General features: G+C 49.6%; 3 protein-coding genes across 3 annotated transcripts; 2 read left to right on the top strand and 1 right to left on the bottom strand.

Annotated features, from left to right (window-relative positions):
- Positions 1–25: 25 nt before the first annotated feature.
- Positions 26–21769, bottom strand: BKA67DRAFT_550180 (uncharacterized protein). Its single transcript, XM_046101635.1, has one exon. The coding sequence runs from the start codon at positions 21310–21312 to the stop codon at positions 496–498; it is 20817 nt and encodes a 6938-aa protein (XP_045965234.1). The 5' UTR covers positions 21313–21769; the 3' UTR covers positions 26–495.
- Positions 21770–22921: 1152 nt separating this feature from the next.
- BKA67DRAFT_590230 (NADP-dependent oxidoreductase domain-containing protein) lies at positions 22922–24278 on the top strand (the record flags this gene model as incomplete). The annotated part of the gene is made up of 5 exons (XM_046104565.1): positions 22922–23101; positions 23168–23212; positions 23266–23473; positions 23531–23865; positions 23934–24278. The coding sequence occupies 5 exons, from the start codon at positions 22922–22924 to the stop codon at positions 24276–24278; spliced, it is 1113 nt and encodes a 370-aa protein (XP_045965233.1).
- A 938-nt stretch (positions 24279–25216) lies between these two features.
- On the top strand, positions 25217–27144 carry BKA67DRAFT_510920 (uncharacterized protein; the record flags this gene model as incomplete). Its single annotated transcript, XM_046097365.1, has 2 exons — positions 25217–26988; positions 27045–27144. The coding sequence occupies 2 exons, from the start codon at positions 25217–25219 to the stop codon at positions 27142–27144; spliced, it is 1872 nt and encodes a 623-aa protein (XP_045965232.1).
- Positions 27145–27856: the final 712 nt, after the last annotated feature.

Below are 27856 nucleotides of genomic sequence, written 5' to 3'. Positions count from 1 at the left end.
CTATCAAAGCTTTGAACCATGAATCCTCGTGAACCTGAAACTGTTAAATTGTCATGGTGCGGTCGGGGCTTTCGTTTTTATCTGCCCAATCGGCCCACCTGTCAGTTCCCATCTTTCCATATCTGCTCTAACGACGGCTTCAATTGAACTAGGAACTAAACGTCAAGTATTCTTTGACAAAACAATAGGTGTTGATTTACTCCAACCTGAGAGGTTATTTGCTATTAACAACATTTCATCCGCTTTACACCTCGTTTAAATTCTTGCCGTTCTTCATTTTCTCTAAGTTGACTTCATATTACCCTACCAATTATCATTACCTCAAATACTCTGTGCAGTGGTCAAACGATCAAAATGATATCTCTCAATTTGAAGCGCTCCACTTTCCTTGGCATGGTAGAATGGAGCCCCTCGTAGCTTTTGGCCTCGGCGTCCAATTCGTCAGCTTTCCAACAAAACTCGACGAGCAGACTTCACAGATTCATACATCCGCGGCTACGATAGACGCAGATCCAGCCTGCAGGAAGACAACGGTTTGTGTTGGTTCGTGATGAGATTGATGATTGTTCTGCACAGGCTGGAGAGCAGTGTCTCTGCGATGGCAACCGATGCGATATGGCTGTTGGCGAGAAGTCTGACCTTGACACGGCCTTCGATCGCATAAGTCATGATGGCAAGTCTTGGGGGGAGATGGTACGGATTATCAAACCAGCCCAATCTGATCGAACTTCCGGACAGGTGGAATTCGGGGTTTTCATCAATGTTCTGATGCTGGACGACGCTACTGAATTCGGAGCCAGCTGACCAATTTGTGTTGTGCTCTAGAATGTCTTCCAGTCTGAAGGAGTGTTCTTGGGCAGCAAGATTCTGGTCTTGTATGGACAGGAAAAGTTCATGTGGGAATTTTTTCGGGGACACCTGTGCTCTGACTGGGACGATGTTCACACAGGGCCCTACGATGTCTTCAACCCCCGGCATGGAAACATCTCGACCAGAGACAAGACTGCCATATACAACGTCTTTTTGCCCTGTCATCTCCGACAGAACAACCGCCCAGGCGGAACTGACCACGGAAGCCAAGGTAACTCCATCTGGCAGTTGAGGTATACTTATCAAGTCCTCGAGGATGATTTTCTCTGGAACACTAGCCTGTCGCGCCTCCCGATTCGCCTCTGGAACAAGTATTTCTGAAATCTGTGTCATAACCGATCCGCGAAGGAGGCGTTGCCAATAGGCTGATGAGATAGCTCGCTGAGAGTGCTTGCGCCACACGAATTCCGAGAAGTCCGTTACAGGTCGTAGAACATTGCCCTGGTATGAGTCCAGCAGAGACGTGATCAGAACAGGTAGACAGAAGCCGTCGTACTGAGTGTGTGACAACCTGACCACCAACCTGCTACCCTGAGACATGTTCCGGACGAGCATGAATAACGTTGGCGCACGATTAAGTTGAAATCCGATTTCCGTGTCGGCAAGACAGATGCTGTGAGAAGCCGAGGCGAGGTCTTCGGTAACATCGATGACAGAAAACTGCAGAGGTATCTGCTTTAGGGTGACCTGGAAATATGTCCCTTGGAAGTGTGAAAATACTGAACGAAGCAATGAAAAACGTTCCACGATACCGAGGCAGCTATCTCTAAGACGATCGAGGTCCAAATCCAAGCCGAAATCGATGAAAATGTAGTTCAAGCTTTGTCGGGGCCATTGCATACTCAATTTGATCACGTCATTCTGAAAGTCAGTCGCAGGGTACATGTCGACAACCTCCTCAGGCACCATGAGTGGTCTGGATGAGTGGATAATCTGGTCCTTAGCAGCATGATCCAGTAGAGAAAAGGGCTTTACCGAGAAGTTAGATCGTGTTTCCGGGACCTTTTGGTCTTGATACGCAGCCAGGGCTGCGAGGGTACCATGTTTCAATACGTCCATCACGGCCAGCATGATCCCAGCCTTTCGGCCCGCTACAACAAGCTTCATGGCGGTGATAGAGTCACCTCCCAGCCCATGGAAACTGTCGTCTATCCCAATAATTTCCACGCTGATATCAAGAATCTGTGCCCACAAGTGCTGCAGAGTTTGTTCTGTCTGTGTCCGCGGCGGCCGCTTATCTCTCTTAGCTACCGCCTGCAACTCTGCAAGCTTCTGCGGTGACAGCGCTGACGCAACCTCACGCAGCTTTCGTCGGTCTACCTTACCGGATGCAGTCAGTGGTAGCTTGCTGAGTCGGAAATACAGCATCGGTATCATGTATGCCGGCAATCGCTGTGAGAGAGCTGCCTGGACTTCCGGGCTCAACCCCACTAGTTCGATGTCTTCATTCGTATTTGATGCCAATCGTATCGAGCTCGATATCCCGCGCTCGCTTTCGATGCCATCTTCTGTTTGTAAGAATACTGACAACACCGGCCGATTTTGTTCTGCCTCTAGCTCCGTTACTTCTGCGACTACTGGGCCAAGGAAAGATGTACACTCTTGTACCTGATATTCAACTTCGCTTAGCTCGACGCGCTGACCTCGAATTTTGACTTGTGTATCCTTGCGGCCAAGAAAGATCAGGGTTCCATTTTCACTATATCGAACCAAATCCCCTGTCTTATAGAGCCGGCCACTTCGGTTGCACTGGTCGTGGGCCCCACGGAGCAACCAGGTTGGATTCTCGATGAAAGCGGTCGCGGTTTCGAGGGGACGGTTGATGTAACCTTGTGCCAGGGTTACGCCCTCAACGAGGAGCTCGCCTACTGCGCCTACAGGTACTAAGCGGTTATGGTCCTCTGGCGATACGATCCACGATACTGATGCTACAGCGCGTCCTATACACAACGCTTCTTTTTGGTGAGTACTCGCATCGCCAATGGAGGAGAAGATTGTACACTCTGTAGGTCCATATCCGTTGAACGCTGTAGAACTTGGAACCCATCGGCAGAAGTCATCATTTGAAACCTTCTCACCCCCCAAAATGATTGTTGTCAGAGAAGGAACTCGATCTGGTCTCAGGAGCCGAGCAACTGTTGGTGTTAAGAAGCACAGATTGACACCCATGCGATCGATACTCTCCTCCATAGCGGCCAACCTGTCGGTGTCGGATGGGATGCAGATACATCCTCCAAACAGAAGTGTCGTCGCGATCTCCATAATACAGGCGTCAAAAGTATATGACGAGAACTGTAGTGTTCGAGTCTCTGTATTGAAGCCTATCCTTTGTCCTTGATAAAAACAACTGGTACTCACTGCACGATGGTCAACCAGCACGCCCTTGGGTTGCCCAGTGCTGCCGGACGTGAACATGACATAAGCGGCTGATTCCGGGCTAACACGAGATTGAGAGCTGCCTCTGATGTCGTGGACAGTCTTGTCTGTCGGCTGAGGGAGAGCCGATACCATGTCAGAGCTTACACAAATATTCCTGCAATCAGCTCTGTCCATGAGCTCTTGGTTTCGGGCAGAGGACAAGACAATTCTCGCACTGGTCTCCTCGATCATTCGATTCCTTCGATCCACTGCTTGGACCGGATCGATCAGTAAGAACGCGCCGCCGGTCTTGGAGACTGCCAATATCGCTACTACTATCCACAGCGACTTCTCAAAACACAGTGGTACGATAGTTCCAGGGCCAACCCCCAGATCAACCAGATACCATGCTAGCTTCGTGGAAAAGCTCTCTAGCTCTTGATACGTCAGGTCTCCATCCCAGGCATTAACTGCTAATGCATCTGGACGAAGCTCTGCTTGTTTGCTGATAAGATCATGTAGACAGCTTTCGACAGCCTCTGGTACGGTCTTGTTCCACTCCCATATCTTTGCTTCATCGGTGGTTGTGAGAGTATTAATGTCTTCGACAAGTTGGTCCGGCTTTATATCTGCAAACTGCTCCAAGACAAGACCTAGTTGCTGGGTCAAATTTTCCACTTGTGATGTGCTGATGATCCTGGAATCAAAGCTTGCTTTCACTCTTACTTCACCGGCTCCTAGAGAGCACTCCAATACAAATGCATATGTACTGTTGAGTCCTTGCTGTATGTTTGAAGACCGCCAGGTTCCAAGTCTAGCCTCTTCAGGTTGCTCATCCTCTTGTGGCTGTATCACGAGGAGTGTCTGAAAGCCACATACCCGGCGAGCATTCTCATCCACGTTTGCGATTCGCTGCAAGCCCGTCTGCTCAAACTCGATCACTTCTGTAGCTTGTTTCTGTATTGTTCGTAGGTAATCCAGAACAGTCTGCTTCCGTTGCACCTGCACTCTCACGGGTATTGTGGCAATTGTTGGTCCGAGAATGGTTTCGATATCAGTTACTGATGCGTTTCGGCCGGACACGACCGTACCGAAGGTAGCGTCTACAGAGTTCACGTACTGGGCAATGAGGATAGCTAGTGCACCGCGGATCATGGTTGACATTGTCACCTCTGATCTGATATTTGATGCAAGCCTTGTCTCAAACACAGCATTGACCATCGGCTCTTGGACTGATGTTGGCAGCGCTGGAAACTGGTTGAACTCGACGTTGGTCAAATACGACCGCCAATATGCCTCAGCATTGATGTCCCTGATCTGAAGTACATGCTTGACAAATGTATTGAATCCTGCAGGTTTGCTAGTGGTGCGTTTGCCCCTATACACGTCATCGACGAGGTTGATGATGCGTGGAAGTGACCAACCATCGTACAGAGCGTGATGTATCGTCCATACAAGCCAGCGTGGCGTGCTAGCATCTTCTTTGCTGACGATTGCGAAGTGCGATAGGTCATTGCCAAGCTCCATTGGTTCCAAGCTATCGCTTTCGAGGTGTTCTTCGAGGTCTTGGTTCTCGGTCCACTTGAGACATTCTCTGCAGACGACTTGGGTCAAACCGAACTTCTCGTGCTGAACGATCTTAGTGCGTAGGATTGGCGTGGAAGCGACTACTTCCTCCCACGCTGCTTTGTAGCAAGCAATATCGACGTGCTCGGATATCTGTAAAACAGCCTTCATGACATATTCGCCATATCGTTTAGCCGTCAGTGATATCAAGCCCTCCTGAAGCGGCGTACAAGGGTATGCGTCCTCAATCGACGATGCACCAGTATTACAAAGCAAGGCTAACTCTTTGCAGATGTCTTCACATTCTTGATTGCTCTCAAGAAGTGCAAATGGTTGTATTATATCTGTGTGACCGTTTGTCATGATCGTTCGTGATAGAGCCTGTGTGGCAAGTGTAGGGTACTTAAAGATATCCGCCACAGCAAGTTCAATGCCAACCTTACGAGCCTCAGCCACAGCCTTCATAGCCATAATTGAGTCGCCTCCAAGCTGAAAGAAGCTGTCGTCGAGTCCGATTGTGGCCGGATCGATGTATAGAACCTGGCCCCATATGCGTTGCAGCTGCCGCTCCATATAAGATGCTGGCTGCTGTTTTGTTTTTCGCGGAAGTACGAACTTTGGGACACTCTCGGCAAGCGCTTGACGATTTACTTTACCATTCTCGGTAACCGGTATCTTTTCCAGAACTGTAATTTTCTGAGGTATCATATAAGAAGGTAATTGGTCCCGTAGTCGGTCCTGGAGCTGACTCTGAATCTTCTGCGTCAACCGCTGTCTCAAAGGTCGGCTGCTTAGGGAACGAGATCGTCCGTCCGAATTATCGGTTGGAAAATCAAACAAAACCCTACTGCCCTTGAATATTGACTGATAGTGATGGAAAACAGCGTCAAGGCCGCCATGCTGGGAACGCTGTCGAGCCCAGCTGATTTCGACCCGCCAGCCCGCCAGTCGAGCGAGCTCCTCCAAGTCGACCGCGGAAAGTGAGTGCCTTCTTTGAGCCTCTTCAGCGACGGAAGGAAACCACTCGCGATCGACGTGTTCTGTCCCATTTGCTAATGCATTGACCACGTATCTTTCAAGAATAGTCTTCTTGTGTGGAATATTGGCAACAGCTACAATTGATGATCTCGGAGAACACTGTTGGAGTAATAGTAGCAGCGATGGAACATCGAGATTTGATTCCATGAAATCGACCCACTCGTCTCCGTCGATTTTGTATATCTGCTGCGGGTGGCGGTTGTCCTTCATGTGCAAGACAGCGCCATATCGGTAACAACTGAGCTCATTATTTGCTTCCATCTTCTTAGGCAGGATTTCGACATGCTCAACGATCTTAGGGAACTGACTTGGTAAATCAGTGAAAAAGGCGGGGTCAACAAGCAACTCTTGCTCAACTCTTTCTGCCTCGTCCATTTGTCGTTGGATTTCACCTTTGCTTGCCGTTTTTCCAAGAAGACGCAAGGCTTTGGTGACCCTAAACTCGTCGTACAGAGCATATGATCGAACGTCGCCAAAAAAGATTGTCTCGACACCCTCCAGTCGAACAATATCTTCTACAACCTTGAAAAGATAATTTTGAGATGGAAAATACTGGACGACCGAGTTGATGACGACAAGGTTGGGCGAGTTGAGCCTCTCCAACTGACCTATATCTGCTGCCGTACCCTTTTGCATATAAACCTTGTCCGCAAGAGCAGGTATTGACCTGGATATCTTGTTGACAAAATCTATTGCTTTGGCGGTCGGCTCTAGACCGACATAACTCTGCAGCCCGCCCATTAAGTTGAATAGAACCATTCCTGTGCCGGTTCCTAATTCTAAAACGTTGCCAGGGTCTCTGCCGTTGAGTATTGAAATAATGGTATCGTCAAGCCACTCATTCATCTCCGCTTTATCAATCACACTCCCATCATACATCGAGGTCCAAGCCGTGAAGTCTCTTCCGATCGTCTCTAGTCGCACTTCATCGACAGTGGTGTATTTGTCCGAGTCGAAGAGATTTTCCCATAGTTCGACGTGCTGCAATTCATCCTCATTATCTAATTCCATAAGGCGATCCGGCTCTTTTCCATCTTCAACGATGGAGACAAAAGCTACTAGCTGAGTAGCCTGCTCATTATGTTGCCGTGAGACGACCACGGCGTCGGTCACAGAGGAATGGCTACGTAGTACACCTTCAATCTCTCCAAGCTCGATGCGATAGCCTCGAACCTTAACTTGTGCATCTATTCTCCCGAAATATTCCATTTGGCCATCCACAGGTCGATAACGGACATAGTCTCCAGTCCGATAAGCTTTGACCCGCCGTCCATCAATCATTATTGGGACGAAACGACCTAAGTCTTGCTGAGAGCTGGTGTATCCCCTTGCCAGACCATCACCTGTGACGATAAGCTCGCCGATGACCCCCATGGGAACAAGACGCAGTTGTGAATCCACAACGTATGCGCCTGAATTGCTTATAGCTTGACCGATGGGAACTCCGTTAACACACTTCTCATCATCCGGCAGGCAGTAAAATGTGCTTATCACTGTGTTTTCCGTGGGTCCATAGGCGTTGATAATCTGGCCTTTCATGATTGCACGCGCTGCAAAAAGATCTTGCGCGTCCACTCGATCACCACCAACAAGAAGCAGATCTAACTGAGCAACAATAGCTGGCGTTTCAAGGAGGCACTGCTTGAAAAGAGCCGGTGTGAAAATGGCGCCTTGAACTTTTTCCTTGGTGAAGATGTCGGCCAGATCATTGTTGTTCAGCACGGTCGTATTATCTATACATACCAGCGTCTCACCATTCAAAAGAGTAGTAAATATCTCCCACGTTGTAATGTCGAAAGCAATATTACCCATATGAGCCATGATGCCAGCGGTAGGGAAGTGTTTCACAATATCATTTTGCTTCGTCAGACGTGTTATGCTACGATGCTCGATCAAGACCCCTTTGGGTTTTCCCGTGGAGCCGGAAGTGAACATGACATAGGCAAGACTCGTGGCAGAAGGCAAGGTAGATGTGAGTTCGTTGTGATCCTTAGATTTGATTCGAAGCTGCTGCAGAACTTCCTGAATGCTAACAAATTCGACATTGTCCAATTGCATGGGTGGGGGCTGGATATTAGGTCCAAGTAGAACGAGCTTAAGGCCTTCGATGGATGAAAGTATAGTTTCCACGCGACCCGCTGGGCTCCGGACATCGAGTGGAACATAGGCCAGGTTGGCCTTCAGGATACCCAGGAAACCAATAATAGTCTGGCAAGAACGTCCTGCGTACACGCCAACTAGTTTCTCATTCGCAAATGATTGTGCGCTTAGCCACCAACAAAGTTCATCAGACTTCTGGTCCAACTGAGCATATGTCAGTTGGGTTTTAGCATCTTTGACAGCTACTCTGTCAGGAAACGCGGCGGCTTGCTGACGAAATATGTCAACAACGCTCGACTCTCGAGGATAATCAGTCTGATGAATATGGAGCAGACCAAAATCTTTGAGCATCGAGTAGTCGTCATGAGTCATCAATGATAATGTTTCGAGGGCAGTTTCGGGCTCCTTGAGGCCTTGTTCAAGTACTGTCCGGAAGAGCGACATCATACTACTGATAGTTTTCGAATGATAAAGGTCGGTTGAAAACGCAACTTCGCCTCTTAGGCGGTCATCTTCTTGGGTAAAGTGAAATTCAAGATCGAATCTTGCCGATGGTGGTGGATCCATATGTTCTGTTTCAATACCCTCCAAAGTGAATTGCCCCAGGTCTGATTGGGAGTGGAGGGTAAACACAATTTGGACCAGTGGTTGACGGGAAATGTCTCTGGTGTTCCTTAGACTGGAGACAATCTTCTCAAATGGGACATCTTGGTTTTCCAGCGAAGCCTTCGTCGTCGCCTGAACTTGTCGAACCAGTTTTTCAAACGACTCTTCTTCGATCTTGATCCGTATACATTGCAAGTTGACGAAAAATCCAATCATATCTGTGAGTTGCCATCGATCTCGATTGGCGTTTGCTGTTCCTATTGTAGCGTCTTTTGAGCCGGTGAGGCGGTAGTGCGTTGCTCTGAACGCAGCTAGAAGCACAACAAACGGCGTCAACCCACGTTGTTTGCAGAACCGCTGTAATTCGCTGTAAAGAGACCCTTGAACCATCATTTCCTGTATTTCAGCTTTCCCAGACAATACTGGGGGCCGAGGTCTGTCGCCAAGTAATTCGGCTGGCTGGCTGTTCTCCAACTGTATAGTCCAGTACTCGAGTTGCCGCTGGTGCTCATCCATCTGATACTGCGTCCTTTGCCATAGAGCGTAGTCTCGATACTGAATTGGTAGAGCATTTACTTTCGACAGAGGATCCTGACCGCGAATGGCAGCGGAGTAGAATTTTGCCAATTCTTTTTGGAGAACATTGACAGACCAGCCATCGGAAATAATATGATGCATGACAATTGACAACACGTACTCCTCATCACGTAGCCGGTATACCAAGACTCTCCAACCTGTCTCGGTCTTAAGATCAAAGGGGGTATTCTGCTCTCGTTGCAAGGCCTGCAACATGCTGATCTCATCACCCAATGGGATGTCGACCATTCGTAAGTCCATTGGCTGGAATGACCGAACAACTTGCAGGTCGACACCGTTCTGAGATGTAAAAATTGTTCGGAGCGTTTCGTGGCGGTTCTCTAATGCCTGAAGTGCAGTGTTGAGGGAATCAATCTGGAGTTGTCCGCGTAGCCGTATCGCGAATGGCATGAGATACTGAGTCGAACCGGGATACAGCTGCTCCAAGAACCAAAGTCGCCCTTGGGCATATGACTGTTCCACAGACCCTTGGCTATGACTTCGTGGGATATTTTTGAGAGATTTCTCTGACAAGTGTCGTGCTTTGCTAGCAAGATGATGCAGGTCGGGTTGATGAAGGGCGTCTGCCACTCCTATTTCAAAGCCTAACCGGCGAGCTTCGCCCACAGTAATCATGGCTGTTATAGAGTCACCTCCAAGCCGGATAAAGTTGTCATCGATACCAATGTCTCCAACGTCAAGATTGAGCACCTGCGCCCATATTGCTCGAAGTAAGTGTTCGTCCTCGGTCTGTGGCTGTCGCTTTTCTCCGTCTGCCATCGTATATATGTCAGCTACATCCTTGACAGACAGGAATGCTCCTATCTCGCGCAATCGCTTTCGGTCTATCTTTCCCGATGCCGAAAGAGGGAAACTAGCAAAACGAAAGTATACGGCAGGTATCATGTACAATGGGAGTCTCTGCGACAGAGCTGTCTCCACAACTGTAGGCACCCGTACTAACTCTATGCCCTCTGATACCTGCGATAACCGTTGGATGGTGACTTCTTTACTGCTTTCCCCGTCAACATGGCCGGTTATGAAAGCCGCCAGTATTAAATTCTCGTTTCCGCCTTTGAGCTTGACCATATCTGCAACTATCTGGCCGCGCGATCCCAAGCACTCCCGGACGTGGTGCTCAACTTCGCCGAGCTCTAGGCGTTGACCACGAATCTTTACCTGCGTATCCTTCCGACCATGGTAATTCAAGGTGCCATTTTCGTTATATCGTACCAAGTCACCCGTTTTGTAAAGACGTGCGTGTCGACCCGAATGGCTTTGGGTACCGCGAAGCAGCCAAGCTGGGTCTCTAATAAAAGCCGCTGCCGTCTCACCTGGGCGATGGTGATAGCCTCGTGCCAGAGTTGCTCCTTCAATAAGCAACTCACCTATTGCACCTATCGGCACAAGGCGGTTGTGATCTTCTGGTGCTACAAGCCAGGATACTGATCCGACTGCTCGACCAATATAAGACCTTGCCTCTTGGAAGTCTATTCTGCCGACTGAACAGCAGACTGCACATTCTGCTGGACCGTATCCGTTGAATACAGCTGGGACTGCAGCCAGTTGCTTCAGATCGGCATCTGTCGGCGTTTCGCCACACAGAACGACGGTTTTCAGAGATTGGATTGAAACTGGTTCAAGCAGCCGAACAACAGAAGGTGTTAATATAGCAGTATTGACACGCTGATTGCTAATCGCTTTTCCAATATCCGTCAACAGATCGCTGCTGGATGGTATGCAAACACATCCTCCAAAAAGTAGTGTGGTAAGAATTTCCACAATACATGCATCAAATGCATAAGATGAAAATTGCAATGTTCGCGTGCTTTTATTAAAGCCTGCTGCGGAGCCATGGGATATACAGCTAGTAGCCGCTGCACGGTGCTCGATTAGAATGCCTTTGGGGTTTCCAGTACTACCAGATGTAAACATCATGTAAGCTGCTGAGCTTGGGGACACGTGAAATTGGATCTTGCCATAAGTGTTAGGCAGAGAAGATCGTATATCAGTGTCGACAGAGATAAGAGTATAGCCTGGGCGAGCTACAAGATATGCTTTTTGGGTAGATGTCAATATGACCTTGGAACCAAATTCCATGATACGATCTGTTCGATCTGCTGCTTGAGTCGGATCGATAAGCAAAAACGCGCAACCAGATTTTAGGACTGCTAGTATCGCTACTACTACCCATTTCGACTTTTCAAGACAAATCGGGATTATTGTATCCACGCCCCCTGCCTCGAACCCGACTCCAAGATCAGCCAAGCGATATGCTAGCCGCGAAGATAGCTCTTCTAGTTCTCTATAACTGAGCTCTCCATCCCAAGCAGATACTGCTGGTAGATCTGGGTAAACATTTTCTCGTTTGCTGATGAGATCGTGCACACAGCTTTCAATGGACTCTGGAACACTCTTGTTCCAACCCCAGATTGTGGTTTCATCTTCGGCCGTCAATATATTGATATCTCTGAGAGTTCGATCTGGCGGTGCATCTGCTACTTGGCTTAGGATACTGCTGATCTGTCGAATCATATTCTGTAATTGCCACTTGCTGATGATCGAGGAGTCAAACCCCACTTTTAATCTAACCTCATCAGTGCTCAGGATGCATTCCAAGACGACGGCATAGGTATTGAATCCTTCCTGGTCAGGTGATGTCTTCCAAACCCCAAGAACATCATCGCTCTGAGGTCTTTCCTCTGGCTGCACAACAAGTAACGTTTGAAAGCCACAGGCATCACGACAGCTTTCGCCCATTTTTGCGATCCGATGAAGACCAGTTTGCTCATACGCTATCATCTCCGTGGCTTGTTGTTGTATCTTGTCGAAGAACTCTGACACGGTAAAGTCGTCTTGAACCCGGATTCGTACAGGAACCGTTGCGAGGGTCGGCCCGATAATCTCTTCGATGCCAATAACTGCTGCGTTACGACCAGACACAGTCGCGCCGAAAACTACATCTTTAGAGCCGGTATATTGGCTTATGAGGATGGCCATTGCCCCACGAATGAGTGTGGAGACCGTCACTTCTGTTTTCGTGGTGAGGGGGAGACTGCATTCCAGAGTTTCGTCTGCCTTTGGTTCTTGACCTATAGCTTGTAGAGTCGGGAATGGTACAAAATCTCCCTGGGCTAGATATGCTCGCCAATACGTCTCAGCATCATCACGTGCGTGCCTCACGTGTAAGGTTTGCTTGACGAATGCCCTAAACTCGGTCCGCTTGGCCATCGTTTTACCCCAGTAGGCATTGCTAGCAAGTTCCAACAACAGCGGGAACGACCAGCCGTCGTACAACACATGATGTAGAGTCCAGACCAAGAACCGTGGTCGTTTTGGACCTTCGTCGACAAGAGTAAAACGCGATAAGCAGTTCCCCAGCCCCATAGAAACCAGTTTATCTGTTCTAAGATAATTCTCCAGGTTCTCAGCTCGCCTCCATTCGATGTTTCCCTTACACACTACTTGTAGGAGGGCCAGTTCCTTATGGTGCACGATCCTGGAGCGGAGGATTGGAGTTGAAGCTACCACATCTTCCCATGCTGCCTGTAAAGATGCCAATTCCACGTCTTTTGATATCTCGAGTACAGCCTGCATTGTGTAGTCTCCTTTTCTTTTGCCTGTAAGTGATAACAGACCTTCTTGCAATGGAGTGCATGGATAAGCATCCTCGATGAGCGATGCGTCCAGGTTGCAGAGGACAGCCAAATCGTTACAAATACCATTCGACGTCATTCCATCGCCGAGAAGCGAAAACGGTCCTATAGGCTCTGAACTTAGCTCTTTCGCTGTGGTTATCTCGATTTGGGCTTGGGTAGCGAGTATCGGATGTCGGAAGATATCTGCAACTGCCAGTGTGACACCAACCATACGGGCTGACACAACAAGCTTCATGGCAGCAATTGAATCACCGCCTAATCGAAAAAAGCTATCATCCACGCTGATATTACCAGCTTCGACCTGGAGGACTTGAGACCATAATGCTTGTAATCGGTGTTCCGCCTCCGTCCGTGGGTATCGTCTTTCGCCACGCATCGCAGACCGCAAACTTGCGAGCTCCTGCAGAGTTAAGGCCGAGCCCATTTCACGTAGTCGTCTCCGATCTGTTTTTCCAGAAACAGTCAGCGGTAATTGTGGTATTGGGACCAAAACCGAGGGAACCATGTAGTGAGGCAATGCCTTCTCCAGTCTGGCCTGAGTGCGTTGGATGATCGTACGTGTCCATTCGTCAAATTGTCCATCTTTTGGGCTTCTGTAGTTGGCATTTCCCTGGTGTGTTCCCATTACAAGGAATCCTACTAGCTCTGGACCTTTTGAGCGGTTGTCTTGAATATGGGCAAGCTCTACGGCTGCCTCTTTGACAGCCGGTGTGGCTAGCTTCGCGTGATATTCAATTTCACCAGTTTCAATGCGCTGGCCACGCAGTTTAATCTGCGTATCTTTCCGGCCAAGCAGCTCAATAGCACCATATTGCTTATATGCAGCGAGGTCTCCTGTCCTATAGAATCGAGACGCTGGGTGATGCGGACCGAATGCAGCTCTCCAGGCAGGAGGAGAGATAAAAGCCTTCGAAGACCTTACCGCATCTCCTATATACTCACGCCCAATTGTTGGTCCTTCGATAAGGACCTCGCCAGGGGCGCCTATGGGCACAAGTTTATCGGGGTCTGCGGGATCAACAATCCAATACCTGCCTGTGGTTGCCTTTCCGACATCGCCCGTCACAGAAGATATATCTAGTAACGCGGAAGAGACAACTGCAGATGTTTCAGCACTGCCGTACGTCTGGCGTAGATGAACCTGTGATGCCCACTCCTTAATCTGAGCGGCACGGATCGGTTCGCCGCCAACGCATATTGTTCGAAGGGATGGCACATCTTGAGGGCTTATATTAGCTAATACAGTTGAAGTGAGAAATGCCCAATTAGCATTCAGTTCGCGAATAGTATGTATAAGCTGAGTTCCGCGTTGTTCTTCCGATAGAACACAGACACACCCACCATAGATGAGTGTCATTAAAATTTCCATGATGGCGCCGGCGAAGTTGTAAGAGCCGAATTGCAGTGCGCGAGTGTTTGTACCCATATTCATTCTCAATCCGTGTCCGAGTGCGGCGGAGCAGTAGGAACGGTGCTCGATGACGACTCCTTTTGGTTCTCCAGTACTTCCCGAGGTGAAGATAACATAGGCAGCATTGGCTGGTCCCGAATCTGACCGCTGCGGGAATTCACAAGCTGAGATTGCCCGGAGTAATTTCCAATCCACCACAATGGTGTCGGGCGTAAAATCAGAAAGCCTCGTCTTGCAAATGGATGATGTCACTCCAATTGTTGCTTTCACTAAACGGCAGAGCTTCTCGACTCTGCTATGAGGTAGTCCTGGATCAAGAAGGACAAATGCACCACCAGCTTTTAGCACGCCCAACATTGCGACCACTGTCCACATGGACTTCTCGAAGCAAAGGGGTACTATTACTTCCGGCCCGACCCCGAACGTCATAAAATAGCATGCTAGCCTTTCGGATAGTTCCTCCAGCTCTTGGTAGGTGAGAGCTCCATCCCAGGCTTGGACTGCTGATGCGGCCGGTCGTTTCTGGGCCTGTCCAGTTATGAGACTGTGGATACACGAATCGGCCAAGTCTGCCATGGGCTTATTCAATTCCAGGATGATGGCCACGTCCTTTTCGGTTACTGCACACACATCGTTGATTAACCGGCTTGGCTCCGAGTTTGCCAATCGATCTACGAGGATGCCAAGGTGCTGCAACAAATGTTGCATCTTCCAAGAACTAATCACTTTCGTATCATAGCTCGCCCTTACCTTGAACCCCTCGCTCCTAAGGAAGCATTCGAGTGTTAAAGCATAGGTCACAAAACCTTTATTGTTATCTGAAGTTGGCTGCCAAGTCCCAAGTGTGCTATCCTGCCTAGATTTCTCTTCCGCTGGATGAACCACGAGTAGGGTCTGAAATCCACAAGCATCACGACCGTTATCGCCGATTTTTGTAATGCGCTGCAGACCTGTTTGTTCGTATGCAATCATTTCTACGGCGTCCCGCTGCACCATCTTAAGATAGTCCATGACCGACTGCCCTTCTTCCACCTGTACTCGAATTGGTACTGTAGCAATGGTCGGGCCGATGATCTCGTCGACTCCCACTATGGGTGCGTTTCGGCCAGCGACAGTTGCTCCGAATAGGATATCCGAGGCGCCTGTATACTGGTGGATTAAAATGGCCAACGCTCCACGGAGTAAGATAGACGACGTTATTGTCTCGGTCTTCAAATCTGATGTGAACTCCAGCTCCAGGGTTGCATCAGCCGCTGGCTCTTCCACTGATGGCGGCAAGGCAGGAAATGGTGCGCATTCGGCGTCCGCCAAGTAAAGTTGCCAATACTCCCTGGCATCTGCCTCAGACAAACCAACCACATATTTGACGAAAGAATTGAAACCTATCGGTTTTACCATTTCATTGGCGCTATAAGCAGTGTGGACAACATCCAATATAAGCGGAAGTGACCATCCATCAAACAATGCATGATGTACCGTCCACACGAAGTAGCGTGATCTGGTCTGGCTGTCACCAACTAGACCATATCGTGACAGTTGATGGCCTAGCTCCATAGGTTCCAGCTTATCTTGCTCTAGATAATTCGTTAGTTCCTGTGCATGATTCCAACGAATCTTGTCGTCGCATATAACTTGTAAGAGTCCCAGCCGGCTATGCTGTACAATTCGGGTACGCAGTATGGCTATTGACTTAACAGCTGCTCCCCACGCGGCCTGGAAAGTCTCGAGGTTAACATCTTCAGAAAGTGCTAGCACGCTCTGCAACACGTAATCGCCAGTGTTCTTAGCGCTAAGCGATAGAAGACCCTCCTGCAGCGGGAGGCAAGGATATGCGTCTTCAATGAACGAGCCGTCAACATCGCAGAGAGCAGCGACTTCATCACGGAGTGCATGGACCTTTTGATCTTCGCCGATGAGAGAAAAGGGAAGCACAGCTTCATCAGCAGAATATGTCACGCTCGTGAGAAGCTGAGCTTGGGCGAGAAGGGTAGGGTGCCGGAAGATGTCGGCAACTGCCAGAGCAAGTCCGGACTTACGGGCTAATCCGGTAAGCTTCATCGCAGCGATCGAATCACCACCTAGCCGAAAGAAGCTATCATCGATACCAATACTGCTGGCATTGATATCTAGTACCTTGGCCCACCGATCAAGCAGATGGCGCTCAGCTACTGTACGTGGCTGTCTTTTCTCTCCTGCTGCCAGAGTACGCAGCCCATTCAATTGGTCAGCCGACAGCGCCGATCCCATTTCGCGGAGACGCTTTCGATCCGTCTTCCTCGATGCTGTGAGTGGGAGCTCTGGTATGGGTACCAGGAGCGATGGAACCATGTAGTGAGGCAGTACACTCTCCAATCTAGCCTGAACACACCTGAGAGCTGTGCTTACTGATTTGCTATAGCCTTCAAATTTCCTGTTCGACGGCTCTGCATGTCTTTGCCTTTCTCGTAGCACAAGGAACCCTACTAGTTCTGGACCTTTGATGGTACCAGGGATAGTAATAAGTTCCACAGCAACTTCTTTCACTTCAGGGGTAGCCAGTCTTGCCTGATGCTCTACTTCTCCCACCTCGATACGTTGCCCCCGCAACTTGACCTGTGTATCTTTCCTGCCGAGCAACTGGACTGACCCATCACTTTTATACATGGCTAAATCGCCGGTTTTATAGAATCGTGATGCCGGCTTGCGTGGGCCGAAAGACGCCCTCCAGGTTGGCATTCCAACAAAAGCTGCAGCGGTTTTCTGAGGTTGCCCGATATACTCGCGGCCGACCACTGGCCCTTCTAAGATGATTTCTCCAGGGACTCCTAATGGAGCAAGCTGATCAATGTTATCTGGATTGACCAGCCAAATCCTACCACTGACCGCTTTACCAACATCAGCAGGGACCGATGATCTACTCAGTCGAGCTGACCCCACGACGCCGGATAGTTCTGCAGATCCATAGGTTTGCCGTAAATGGACTCTCGAGGCCCATTGCTCAATTTGATAGCTCCTTATTGGCTCACCACCCACACATATTGTCTTCAAACATGGTACATCATCTGGATTTAAGTTGGCCAGAACGGTCGACGTTAAGAATGTCCAGTTAGCGTCAAGTCGACGGATTGCTCGCGCTAACTCGCTACCACGCTCCTCTTCAGACAAAATGCATAAGCAACCACCGTGAATCAGAGTCATTAACATCTCCACAAGGGACCCGGCAAAATTATAAGACCCGAATTGTAGAGTGCGCATGTTGGCGTCCATATTCAAGTCTCGATGACTGATTACAGCTGAGCAGTATGAACGATGTTCAACAACAACACCCTTGGGAACACCTGTACTGCCTGAGGTAAAAATGATATAAGCAGCATGGCTTGGATCCAATGATATGGAGTCCAATACCGCCTTAGGATATTCCGATGACTTGAAAAGCTGCCAGCTCACGACCAGAGTCAGGGAGATGAAGTCGGAGAGTCTAGATTGGCAAGATGGAGATGTTACGGCGACGTTAGCATTTACCTGAGAGCACAGCTGTCGCAATCTGCTGTCGGGAAGACCAGGGTCCAGGAGCACGAACGCCCCTCCTGCTTTGAGCACGCCGAGGATCGCAACCACCGTGAACATCGATTTCTCGAAGCATAACGGAACTATCACTTCTGGGCCAACACCCACCGCTGTAAGTTGGTGTGATAATTGCGTAGATAGCTCGTCCAGGTCTCTGCGCGTCAGCTTGCCATCCCATGCATCTATAGCTGGTGCGTCTGGCTCGGCCTGCGCATGCTCACCGATAATGTCGTGTATGCATCTCTCCGTAACATCAGGGTCCGTTTTGTTCCACTCCTGTACGACTGATCTGTCCTCTGCTGTAAAGGCTTGAATGTTTCCTACTTTCAGATCCGGTGGAGCGTTGGCCAGCTGTTCAAGGATGACACTGAGTTGCTGCAGCATTTTCCCCATTCTCCATTCATCCACTACCCGCTTATCAAAATTCACCCTAGCCAGTATACTATCACTTGATATGAAGCATTCCAGTGTGATAGCATAAGTAATGAATTCTTGCTTGGTAGATGATGTCTGCCATTTCCCTAGTACATCATCCGACTCTAGCTCATCTTCTTGCGGTTGGACCACGAGTAAGGTCTGAAATTCACAGGCGTTTCGGCCTTCTTCGCTCATCTTTGCAAGCCGCTGTAATCCGATTTGTTCATAGGCAATCATATCGGTCGCCCCTTGTTGCAAACCTTTAAGATAGTCGGATGTCGTTTGTTCTTTTCTCATTTGCACACGAATAGGTACCGTCGCAATGGTCGGCCCTAAGATGTCCTCGATGCCCGTCACTGGGGCGTTCCGGCCTGATACGGTCGCACCAAAAACCACATCCGTAGATCCTGTGTAATGACTCAACAATACAGCTAATGCTCCGCGGATCATCGTCGATAACGTCACTCCAGCCTGCGCTTTTGATGGAAGTCTCATCTCGAGGCTAGCATTTGCCATGGGTTCCCTGAGCGCCACAGGCAACGATGGGAACGTAGCAAACTCATTATTCGCCAAGTACGACTGCCAGTATGCCTCGATATCTCTATCGTCTTTTTCGACAACGTGCTGCACAAAGACACCGAAGCCCAGTTTCTTGTCAATCGCCCCTCTCACTAGTTTACCTTGAATACTTTTCTTGACGAGATTTGTCACAAGCTGCAGCGACCATCCGTCATACAACGCATGATGCATGGTCAACACAAACCACCGTGGCTTGATTGTATTCCCAATCAGAGCAAACCGTAAGAGGCTATCGCCCAAACCCATCGATGCTGCCTTGTCCTTCTCAAGATAGTCATCCAGCTCGGAAGCCTGTGACCAGTGGACGTCGTCCCTACACACCACTTGTATCAATCCGAATTGACTGTGCTGCGCAATTCTCGTTCGGAAAATTGCCGCGGACCAGTATATCTCTTCCCATGCTGTCTTGAACAACTCAGGTTGCACACTGTCACATATATCGAGTACAGCCTGTAAGACGTAGTCGCCAGTCCTTTTCGTCGCGAGCGAGAACATGCCTTCTTGAAGTGGAGTGCACGGGTAAGCGTCCTCGATGAATGAAGGGTCTTTCAGATTGCAGAGCATGGCCAGGTCCTTGCGAAGCCGTTGGGGTCCCAAGTCGCCAGCGATGAGACAAAACGGCGTTGTTGTCTCCTCATTGGGTAGTGCTATCCCAGCTTGAATTTGAGCTTGCACTCTAAGGGTCGGGGAGCGGAATACATCTGCGACGGAAATGGCGATGCCAACCTTGCGAGCCGCTCCTACCAACTTCATTGCTGCAATCGAGTCGCCACCTAGCAAGATGAAATCATCATCTATACTGATGCTATCTGCCTTGACGTGGAGTACATCTGCCCAAAGGCCTCGCAGGACTATCTCGATATCCGTTTGCAGTTGGTGACTCTGCCCGTTTGCTGATCCACGAAGCTCAACCAACCGTTGTGCGGATAGGATCGAGCCCATTTCGCGCAGCCGGGCCCGGTCAATCTTCCCGGTCACCGACAACGGCATTATGGAAATCCGTAAGTATAGCGAGGGAATCATGTACGGCAACAATGATTGCGAGAGCGCCGTTTCAATGCTCTTGTGCACACTTACTAGCTCCATATCATCTGTAACTCGCTTTGGGTCACACAATCCTCCCTGGCCCGTCAGAAATACCGCCAACATGGGTCTCTCTTTCTGGCCTCCAAGCTCGATGACTTCAGCGACTACTTGATCAACGAACGATATCGATTGCCGCACGTGATGTTCCACCTCCCCGAGTTCTAAACGCTGGCCGTGAATTTTCACCTGCGCATCCTTTCGGCCAACAAAGCTCAAACTACCGTCTGCATTATAACACACAAGGTCTCCCGTCTTATACAAGCGTCCCCGTCGGCCGGGACGGTTCAGGGCGCCTTGGATCAGCCACGCAGGATCATTGATAAATGCAGTCGCTGTCTTCTCCGGTTCTCCAAGGTATCCTTGCGCTAGAACCGGTCCTTCTAGCAGAAGTTCTCCGGTAGTTCCCCTTGGTACAAGTTTCGTGTGATCATTCGGATCAACGACCCAAGTCAGAGCTCCTATTCCTCTCCCTATGTTTGTCGATATCTCCGGCGTGATTGCGTCTGCGTTCAAGGTGCTCATAGGCGTACACTCTGCGGGACCATATGCATTGAGGACGCGGAAGTTACCGCGCTTCAATCTTTCTAGATCGCCGGGGCTGACAGCCTCTCCAGATAGTATCAGGGTATGCAAATCTGGTAAGTTTTCGGGCTCCAGAAGCCTAGAAGTTGAGGGTGTGAGAGCCACCATTGTTGCAGCCATGTCCCTCAATGATTGATTCAGGTTCCCTTTGCGTTGCTCCTCCGATGGAATACAAAGACATGCTCCAACAGACAAGGTCATCATTGTATTGTAGACAGCCACATCGAAGCTGTAGGACGCGAAGTCGAACACCCTCGCTTCCGCGCAAAAGTGGAACGCATCGGCCTGGTGCTTACGCGCGCTGCAGAATGCGGAATGCGTGATAACGATTCCCTTGGGCCTTCCGGTACTCCCAGAGGTGAAACAAACGTACATTGGCCAAGTTGGATTGGGCTCGGGTAAGACAGTGGCTTTTTCCTCGTGAAGTTCCTGTTGCAGCACTAATTCGACTACGAGGACTGGCGCTTGCGCACGTGAACAGAGTGCTCGGCTGCCGATTGAGGCGCAAACGACTTTGGCCTGACATTGCTCGATGACCTCCCGCAAGCGGGCCTCCGGCTGGTTTATATCAAGTAGGGCGAAGGCACCGCCAGCCTTGAGAACGCCTATCATGGCCACGACGGTCCACATCGACTTCTCGAAACAGAGCGGTACAACCGCCCCCGGCCGGACACCGAAGCGAACAAGTTGGTATGCTAACCGATTTGACAGCTGTTCCAGCTCCCTGTAGGTCAGAAGACCATCCCATGCATCAACAGCTATCTTTTCCGGATGACGAGTACCTTGAGATGCAATTATGGCGTGCATGCAGTCGTCGACCATATCCGGCAAGAGGCCGTTTAGACTCCATATTGCTTCAACTTGGTCTTCATCCAAGAAAGAAGTTTTTCCAATGGTTCTGTCGGTTTTCATGTCCATGATTGACAGCAAATTGTCTTTGTGTGTAGAAATATGGTTCCTTTCTTCAAAATGTTGGACGATGGAACCAGGTAATGCGTAACAGTGTGCTCGCTCACTTTGGGTAACAGCCGAGTTCAAGCAATGATTCAGGTAAGGGCCTCCATGCAGAAAAATTCCTCAAAGGATCATTCATCCGAGCTTCAACTCAGATATTGTGCACACGCACTGAGTGTCTCAAATCAGGGAATGCCGTGACCGCCAAGGTAAGTGTGCCATAAGAACCGAGATACATCGCTTACAGTGCGTGTTCCTCGTATGACCGTTCCTTTGATCCCACTGTTTTGGGTCCTTTATTGAATCCTTCTGATTACTCCACAACAAGAGGGCTACTAAATGCTGACTTCCGCATCGCCTATACAACCCCTTCACACCACTATACTTGGCACACTCCTCTTCCCCGCACGATAACATTACGCTTTAGAGATTGCTTAGACTAGTATAAAACTGTAGCAATTGACTGAACGGTAGCGCGGTGTATACTAACATCATTGTGGGTATGTTTGTTGGTGATTGGGATTGGGAGTATAGTGATTTATGCAATTGAGACGCCAAACACACGAAATTATGGCAAGATTTATTAATCATGGTAGCGGAAGGTAGCTGGCAAAAGGAGGGATTTGATTGCGCAGCCGGATCGATCGGGGAGCTTATACAGGCCCATGCCGATGATTTACGGGATATGCAGTAGTGGAAACGGGGCCAATCGGCATCATGTATAGGCCCGCATGGAAAATGGGGCACAGCTTGTAGTGACCACAGCATGGTGACCCCAATAAGTGTAGGTTGGATTCTGCCCTATTTTCCACGCCTGCATGATGATCAGCAAACCATTGTGCCGTCAGAATGCTCCTGCGTGGCCAAGGCTGACAGGTTGCATCTGCAAGACTTCTGGGTTTCACACGTTCTGCGGTGCGCCGGACAGTCGGACAGTTCCAGATCCCGGGCGGCTTCGATATAATACTCGGCACCCTGTGTGGCTAATACATAAAGTGCTTTGCATATATATGCTGCATACGCCGAGCTTAGCTTGGTGCGCTGGCCGTTCTTGTCTGAGCCTCGGGAGCGAGAGATCCTTCAGACATTCCCCAGCGAGGCTGCGTGTGTGTGACAAAATCTCATGGCAAGGTCAAACCCCGACTCCCAAGCCGGCTTACCTCCCCGGATGACATGATCCGGATCAGGATCGACTCGCACTGGGTTGATCGGGACTCCACAGACTAGAAGATCTCGCTAAACTTGACGAAGAGTACAGCTCTTTCAAAATTTGAGTCACCATTCATTTCTTTGGGCTCGTCCTCTAATGTTTCGATCAGTCGAAGGTGGCATCCCGGGTAGTGTGTGCTTAATTAAATACATGCCAAATGAGATACAGAAGAGTATCGAATCTATTCATATGCAACCACTCATCTGTTGTGACGCTGGTTTGATCGTCTTTTTTCGTGTAATTAGAACTTCCTTTAATTTGGAGTGCGGAGGAGACTGAAATACATTTTTGGAAGAATACTCGAAGTGGCCGGGCGCTTGTTACCTGTTTTCGCAACCCACTGTACACTCAAAATCGACAGTTATGAAGTCTTCTATCTCGAAACTAGCCATGGTGCCCGACGTCCTTCGTGAGTCGGTGTCCCTCACAAGGGCATCTTATCGAAGGCTGGGGAGTAGCGGACTACGGGTATCAAATCCGATACTCGGAGGCGCACATCTCGGCAGCTCTCGCTGGCTCCCATGGGTCTTGGAAGAAGAGAAGGTAAGTCTATCATATTCACGCTAGCCGCTAAATGAAGGAAGGTCTAATTCACAAACGTCTGGTCAGGCATTGGGTATTCTCAAGGCTGCCTACGATCGAGGTATAAATACAGTATATTTGAGATTCGCCTTTTCCACGCTTTCCGCGTCTCTGACCATCAATAGTGGGACACAGCAAACGCTTATTCGAATGGTGAATCTGAGCGGCTCATGGGTAGAGCTCTGCAGAGGTATAAAATTCCTCGCCGCAAGGTCGTCTTGATGACAAAATGTTTCCGTGTTGTTTGCGACCATGAACATTATGACCCTGGTGCAGCTGTTCTCATGCATCATGAGGTGGCTGATTCCAGCAAAGACTACGTCAATCAATGGGGTATAATACCGTCTTGAGTGTGCAGGGGAACAGCTCTTTAGCTAAGAGCCCGTATAGGATTATCACGATCGGCCATTTTCAACGCAGTCGAGGCATCTCTCGAGCGTCTCAACACGACTTATATTGATGTTCTGCAAATACATCGATTTGATCCGACAGTCCCGCCCGAGGAGACGATGAGTGCACTACATGACATGGTCAAGTCTGGAATGGTCCGTTACTTGGGCGCAAGCTCAATGTGGGCACATCAGTTCGCCATTCTCCAGCATGTTGCGGAGAAAAACGGATGGACGAAGTTCATCTCGATGCAAAACCATTATAACCTATTGTACCGCGAGGAAGAACGGGAGATGATTAGGTACTGCACGCTTACGGGGGTTGGCCTTATTCCAGTGAGTTGACCACCCCTTGCCCTCCCGGATTCAGAGTCAAACTGTTGCTCATCTGCAACACCCTCCAGTGGGCTCCATTGGCCGGTGGCAGGCTGGCACGTCGACAAGGCCAGACAGCCTACACGGTCAGAACGTCAGTCAACGAAATGGGCGGCTTCTACGACCGTGGTAGTGATGGTGACTCTGAAAGGATAATAGCGAGGGCGGCGGAAATTGCTGATGAACGTGGCTGGCCAATATCACATGTCGGGTTGGCTTGGCTCAATCGGAGGGTGACAGCACCCATAATCGGCTTCAGCAGCGCGGAGAGGATGGATGAGGCTCTTGGAGCTCTGGGTAAGGCGTTGACAGAGACGGAAGAAGAATATCTGGAGGAATTATATCATCCAAGGGCTATACAAGGTCATTCATAATTCGGCCGGAAAGGGGATCAAACTTGTTTTTAGACCAGACTAGCCTAGCCTAGCCTAGACTAGTCTAGCTTGAACCTTGAAGTTGGGGCCTCGACATATCGAAAAGTGAATGAATATCAACGCGCACTTGGAGGAGAGTAACCGTGTGAGTTTCTTGTATTGTTAGACTGACCTTGGTCCAGTCCCATTATCTTATGTAAGGATACGCATGACATGACCTGACTGTGCCGCCGAATCTCCAAAAGTGGCATGCTCTCTCTTCCTCCAATTGGCAGGATGCACTCCATAGGCGGCTTGCCGAAGGCATCTGTTTTTGGTTCGTGGTTGCTATGGCCCAGTGAGGGACCCCTGTAACGTAATACAAAACAAAGATGTCTGACTGAAAAGACATGTGACGATTGAACATTGAAAAATAATATAGCGGGAGTATTTCGATTGATTTTATACGCTCCAACCCAAAAACGCGAAACTACACACAGCACAGCACAGCACAGCACAGCTGTCAACGAAAGCAGATCAGGGGAGGGATGTCTGGCTCTAACCTTAGTACCAACCTTGGCCCTGGAAGAGCGGCAGGGCGCGACCATGCGCTTGAATTCCTGCCCACGCAGCGGACTCTTAATCTCAAGGCCGCGTCTCCAGCTCCGGCTCCAGCTTTGATTGCCCCTGACCCGCCCTTTAGCACCATCTCGAAGCGCACTACGACGTTTCCCCATTGCATCATTCATAAACTCGCAAACGGCACTCTTGGAGCTGTGGTTCCATGGCTGACACTTTTTTGGGTTTTGAAGGGGCCATGTCATTGCTGTTCTGATTGCTCTACTCATTGTGCTATTACAGCTAAGTCGCACCCGCCGCTCGGGGCCAAGCAGGAGAGGGTTCTCGCCATTGGGGCTCGCGACAAAGTTAGATTGCCACGAGGCATGGGTGTCGCAAACATGCGGCCACGACAGATAATCCTCACCGGAGGATTTCTATGCTTCCTCATCTGTATCTTCTCGCTCTTCAGACTATCGCCGACTGGTACCCGCATAACTAGCCCCGGCGCCTTTTCATACACAGCCGGCAACTACCATGATTCTGCCGCCAGACCACCACCTCCAGCCCCGGAGCCCTTCAATCCCAAGCCCAAGCCTGTCCCCGCTGGCTCGCATCCTATATGGCATCTAGTCACCGCCGCCGAGCGCGAATTCGAGCACACTAAAGCGCGGCAGTCCAAGACGTTGGAAGAGGCCGTTGCTGAATACAGAAGAAGATACAGAATCCCACCCCCGCCAAACTTCGACAAGTGGTTCGCCTTCGCTCAGGCCAAGGGCGTCCAGCTCATTGACGAGTTTGACATGATTCACGAGTCTCTGACACCCTTCTGGGGTCTCAAGCCGCTCACTATCCGCGAAAGGGCCAAGGAGGCCCTGGGATTTGACAACGCGCTTCTCGGCATTTCCATCCGGGGGGGCAAGACCACACACGTCCAGGGCGGTGGTGATTGGCAGCGCGAGGCCACCGTAGGCATGATGGGCAAGTTCATTGAGTGGCTGCCCAACATGGACCTCTGCTTCAACCTACACGACGAGCCGCGAGTCACCGTCCCCCACGATGATCTGGCCAAGCTGGTTAGGAGAGGCCTGGAGACCAATATGCCACGCGCATACATGAACCAGCAGCCAAGAAACCAGTTCTCTAATACCAAGACCGGCTTGACCAGCGGCCATGGGTTTGAAGAGCAAAAGTTTACCAGGTTCAACATATTCGCCCACCAGCCCACTTGGTCACATTCACGGCTGTCGTGCCCGCCAGAAAGTCCGACCAGGGCGATTGAGGAAGACGAGAAGCGTGACGACCTGTCCAAGTACGCGTTAGGAGACTTGGGTTTCATCTACAATGTTACAGCCATGTCCGATATCTGCAATTCTCCTTCCCTTGGCACCAGCTTTGGCTTCTTCGATCGGCCGAATGCATACAACATCGTGCTTGACCTGTTCCCCATCTTCTCACAGTCCAAGATATCATCCTACTCGGATATCCTCTACCCTTCGCCTTGGTACTGGTACGAAAAGGTCAGCTATGATGAGAAGAAGGATATAGCGTGGAACAAGAAAGAGGACAAGTTATACTGGAGGGGCAGCACCACCGGCGGGTTCAGTAGGAATGGCGGCTGGCGGCGGCAGCACCGACAAAGATTTGTGCAGAAGATTAACGCAGCCGAGGGCGCTAAAATCATGGTCAACAAGGGTAGCGACACGGAGCAACATTGGGAACCCAAGGGTGTCAATCGGGGTGATTACAAGGATATCATGGACGTGTACTTCAGCGGCGTTGGCCAATGTGACCCCGGCGATTGCGACGCGCAGAAGGAGTTCTTTACCATCAAGGGGCATGCTGGACAGCAAGATGCTTGGAACTACAAGTACTTGCTCGACATTGACGGCAATGCATTCAGCGGTCGTTTCTATGCATTCTTGAAGAGCCGCAGTCTGATTTTCAAGTGGGCCATCTTCAGAGAATGGCATTTGGAATGGCTTAAGCCTTGGGCGCACTACATCCCGCTCAGCGCGCAAGGAGAGGAGTGGTTGGAAGCCGTTCGATTCTTTGGCGATGGCCCTCTTGGAAAGCAAGAGGCGGAAAGATTGGCGAACCAGCAGCGTGATTGGGCAAACAAAGTCCTTCGACACGAAGACATGGAGGTTTGGTTTTTCAGGCTATTGTTAGAGTATGTGCCTATTCCTTCACTCTTGACTGCGAACTACAAAGACTAATAGCATGCAGATATGGTCGGTTGATAGATGATGATCGTGAATCGATCGGCTTTTCCGTTAATGGCGCCGCTCCTGCAATCAAGGAAGTACTTGTCGGAAAGCCAGTATAAAGCACAGGCATGGGGATGATTGTACTTTGCTAGATATATACATTTTCATATTGGGAGGTTTTTTTGGGGGGTCTTTTTTTTTCATCACGAACAGCAGACACTTTTGGGAGAGGCGTTGTGATCATCGTTACTTTGTACACGCACACACACACACACACACACACAGAGACATACACTTTGTACACAATATCAGCATTAGGCATGGGCGGAGTTGTTCGAATGGAGGGCGCGAGCCTATAAACGTCCTGATGGAAGGCCGTATGATCACGAGCTGATGCGCTTGACAAGGAGTCGCGCGGGTGTGGCTGATATACAATACTGCAAAAGAGCTTAGGACAAGACGATACCTAATAGCAAACGAATTGGCCTCAGCTACCATGCAGATGATGGTTTTCAAGCGAGAGAAGCTTTGCTACATTTGCTTTCAAGGCTACTTGCGACCACATCCGGTTGAAAGAACAATGTCTATTGCTAAAGGATTGCAGTAGTAATTCGAAGTAGTAACGTAAAGAGCATCGTATATTTTCTTCAAAACTTCGTAGCTACCCCTAACGCTTGTTATTACGGCCCAACATGTAGTCGCCTTCCCAAGATTCACACAGATACAAAACTGATGCCACGTTGGTATATCACGTATAGCATATTGGGTCTGTATCTTCTTGCATGAGTTGGGCGTTATATAGTTAATTAGGGCTTGGCATTCCATGTTTGC

Source organism: Truncatella angustata (genome assembly GCF_020726525.1).
Source record: "Truncatella angustata strain MPI-SDFR-AT-0073 chromosome Unknown BKA67scaffold_1, whole genome shotgun sequence".
NCBI lineage: Eukaryota > Fungi > Ascomycota > Sordariomycetes > Amphisphaeriales > Sporocadaceae > Truncatella > Truncatella angustata.
Note: the sequence above shows the minus strand (reverse complement) of the source record. Positions and strands in the feature narration are given on the sequence as shown.

What these genes read in the sequence shown, in the direction of transcription:
- BKA67DRAFT_550180 (XM_046101635.1), bottom strand. Translation starts at nt 21,312, where the DNA reads ATGGACATGAAAACCGACAGAACCATTGGAAAAACTTCTTTCTTGGAT.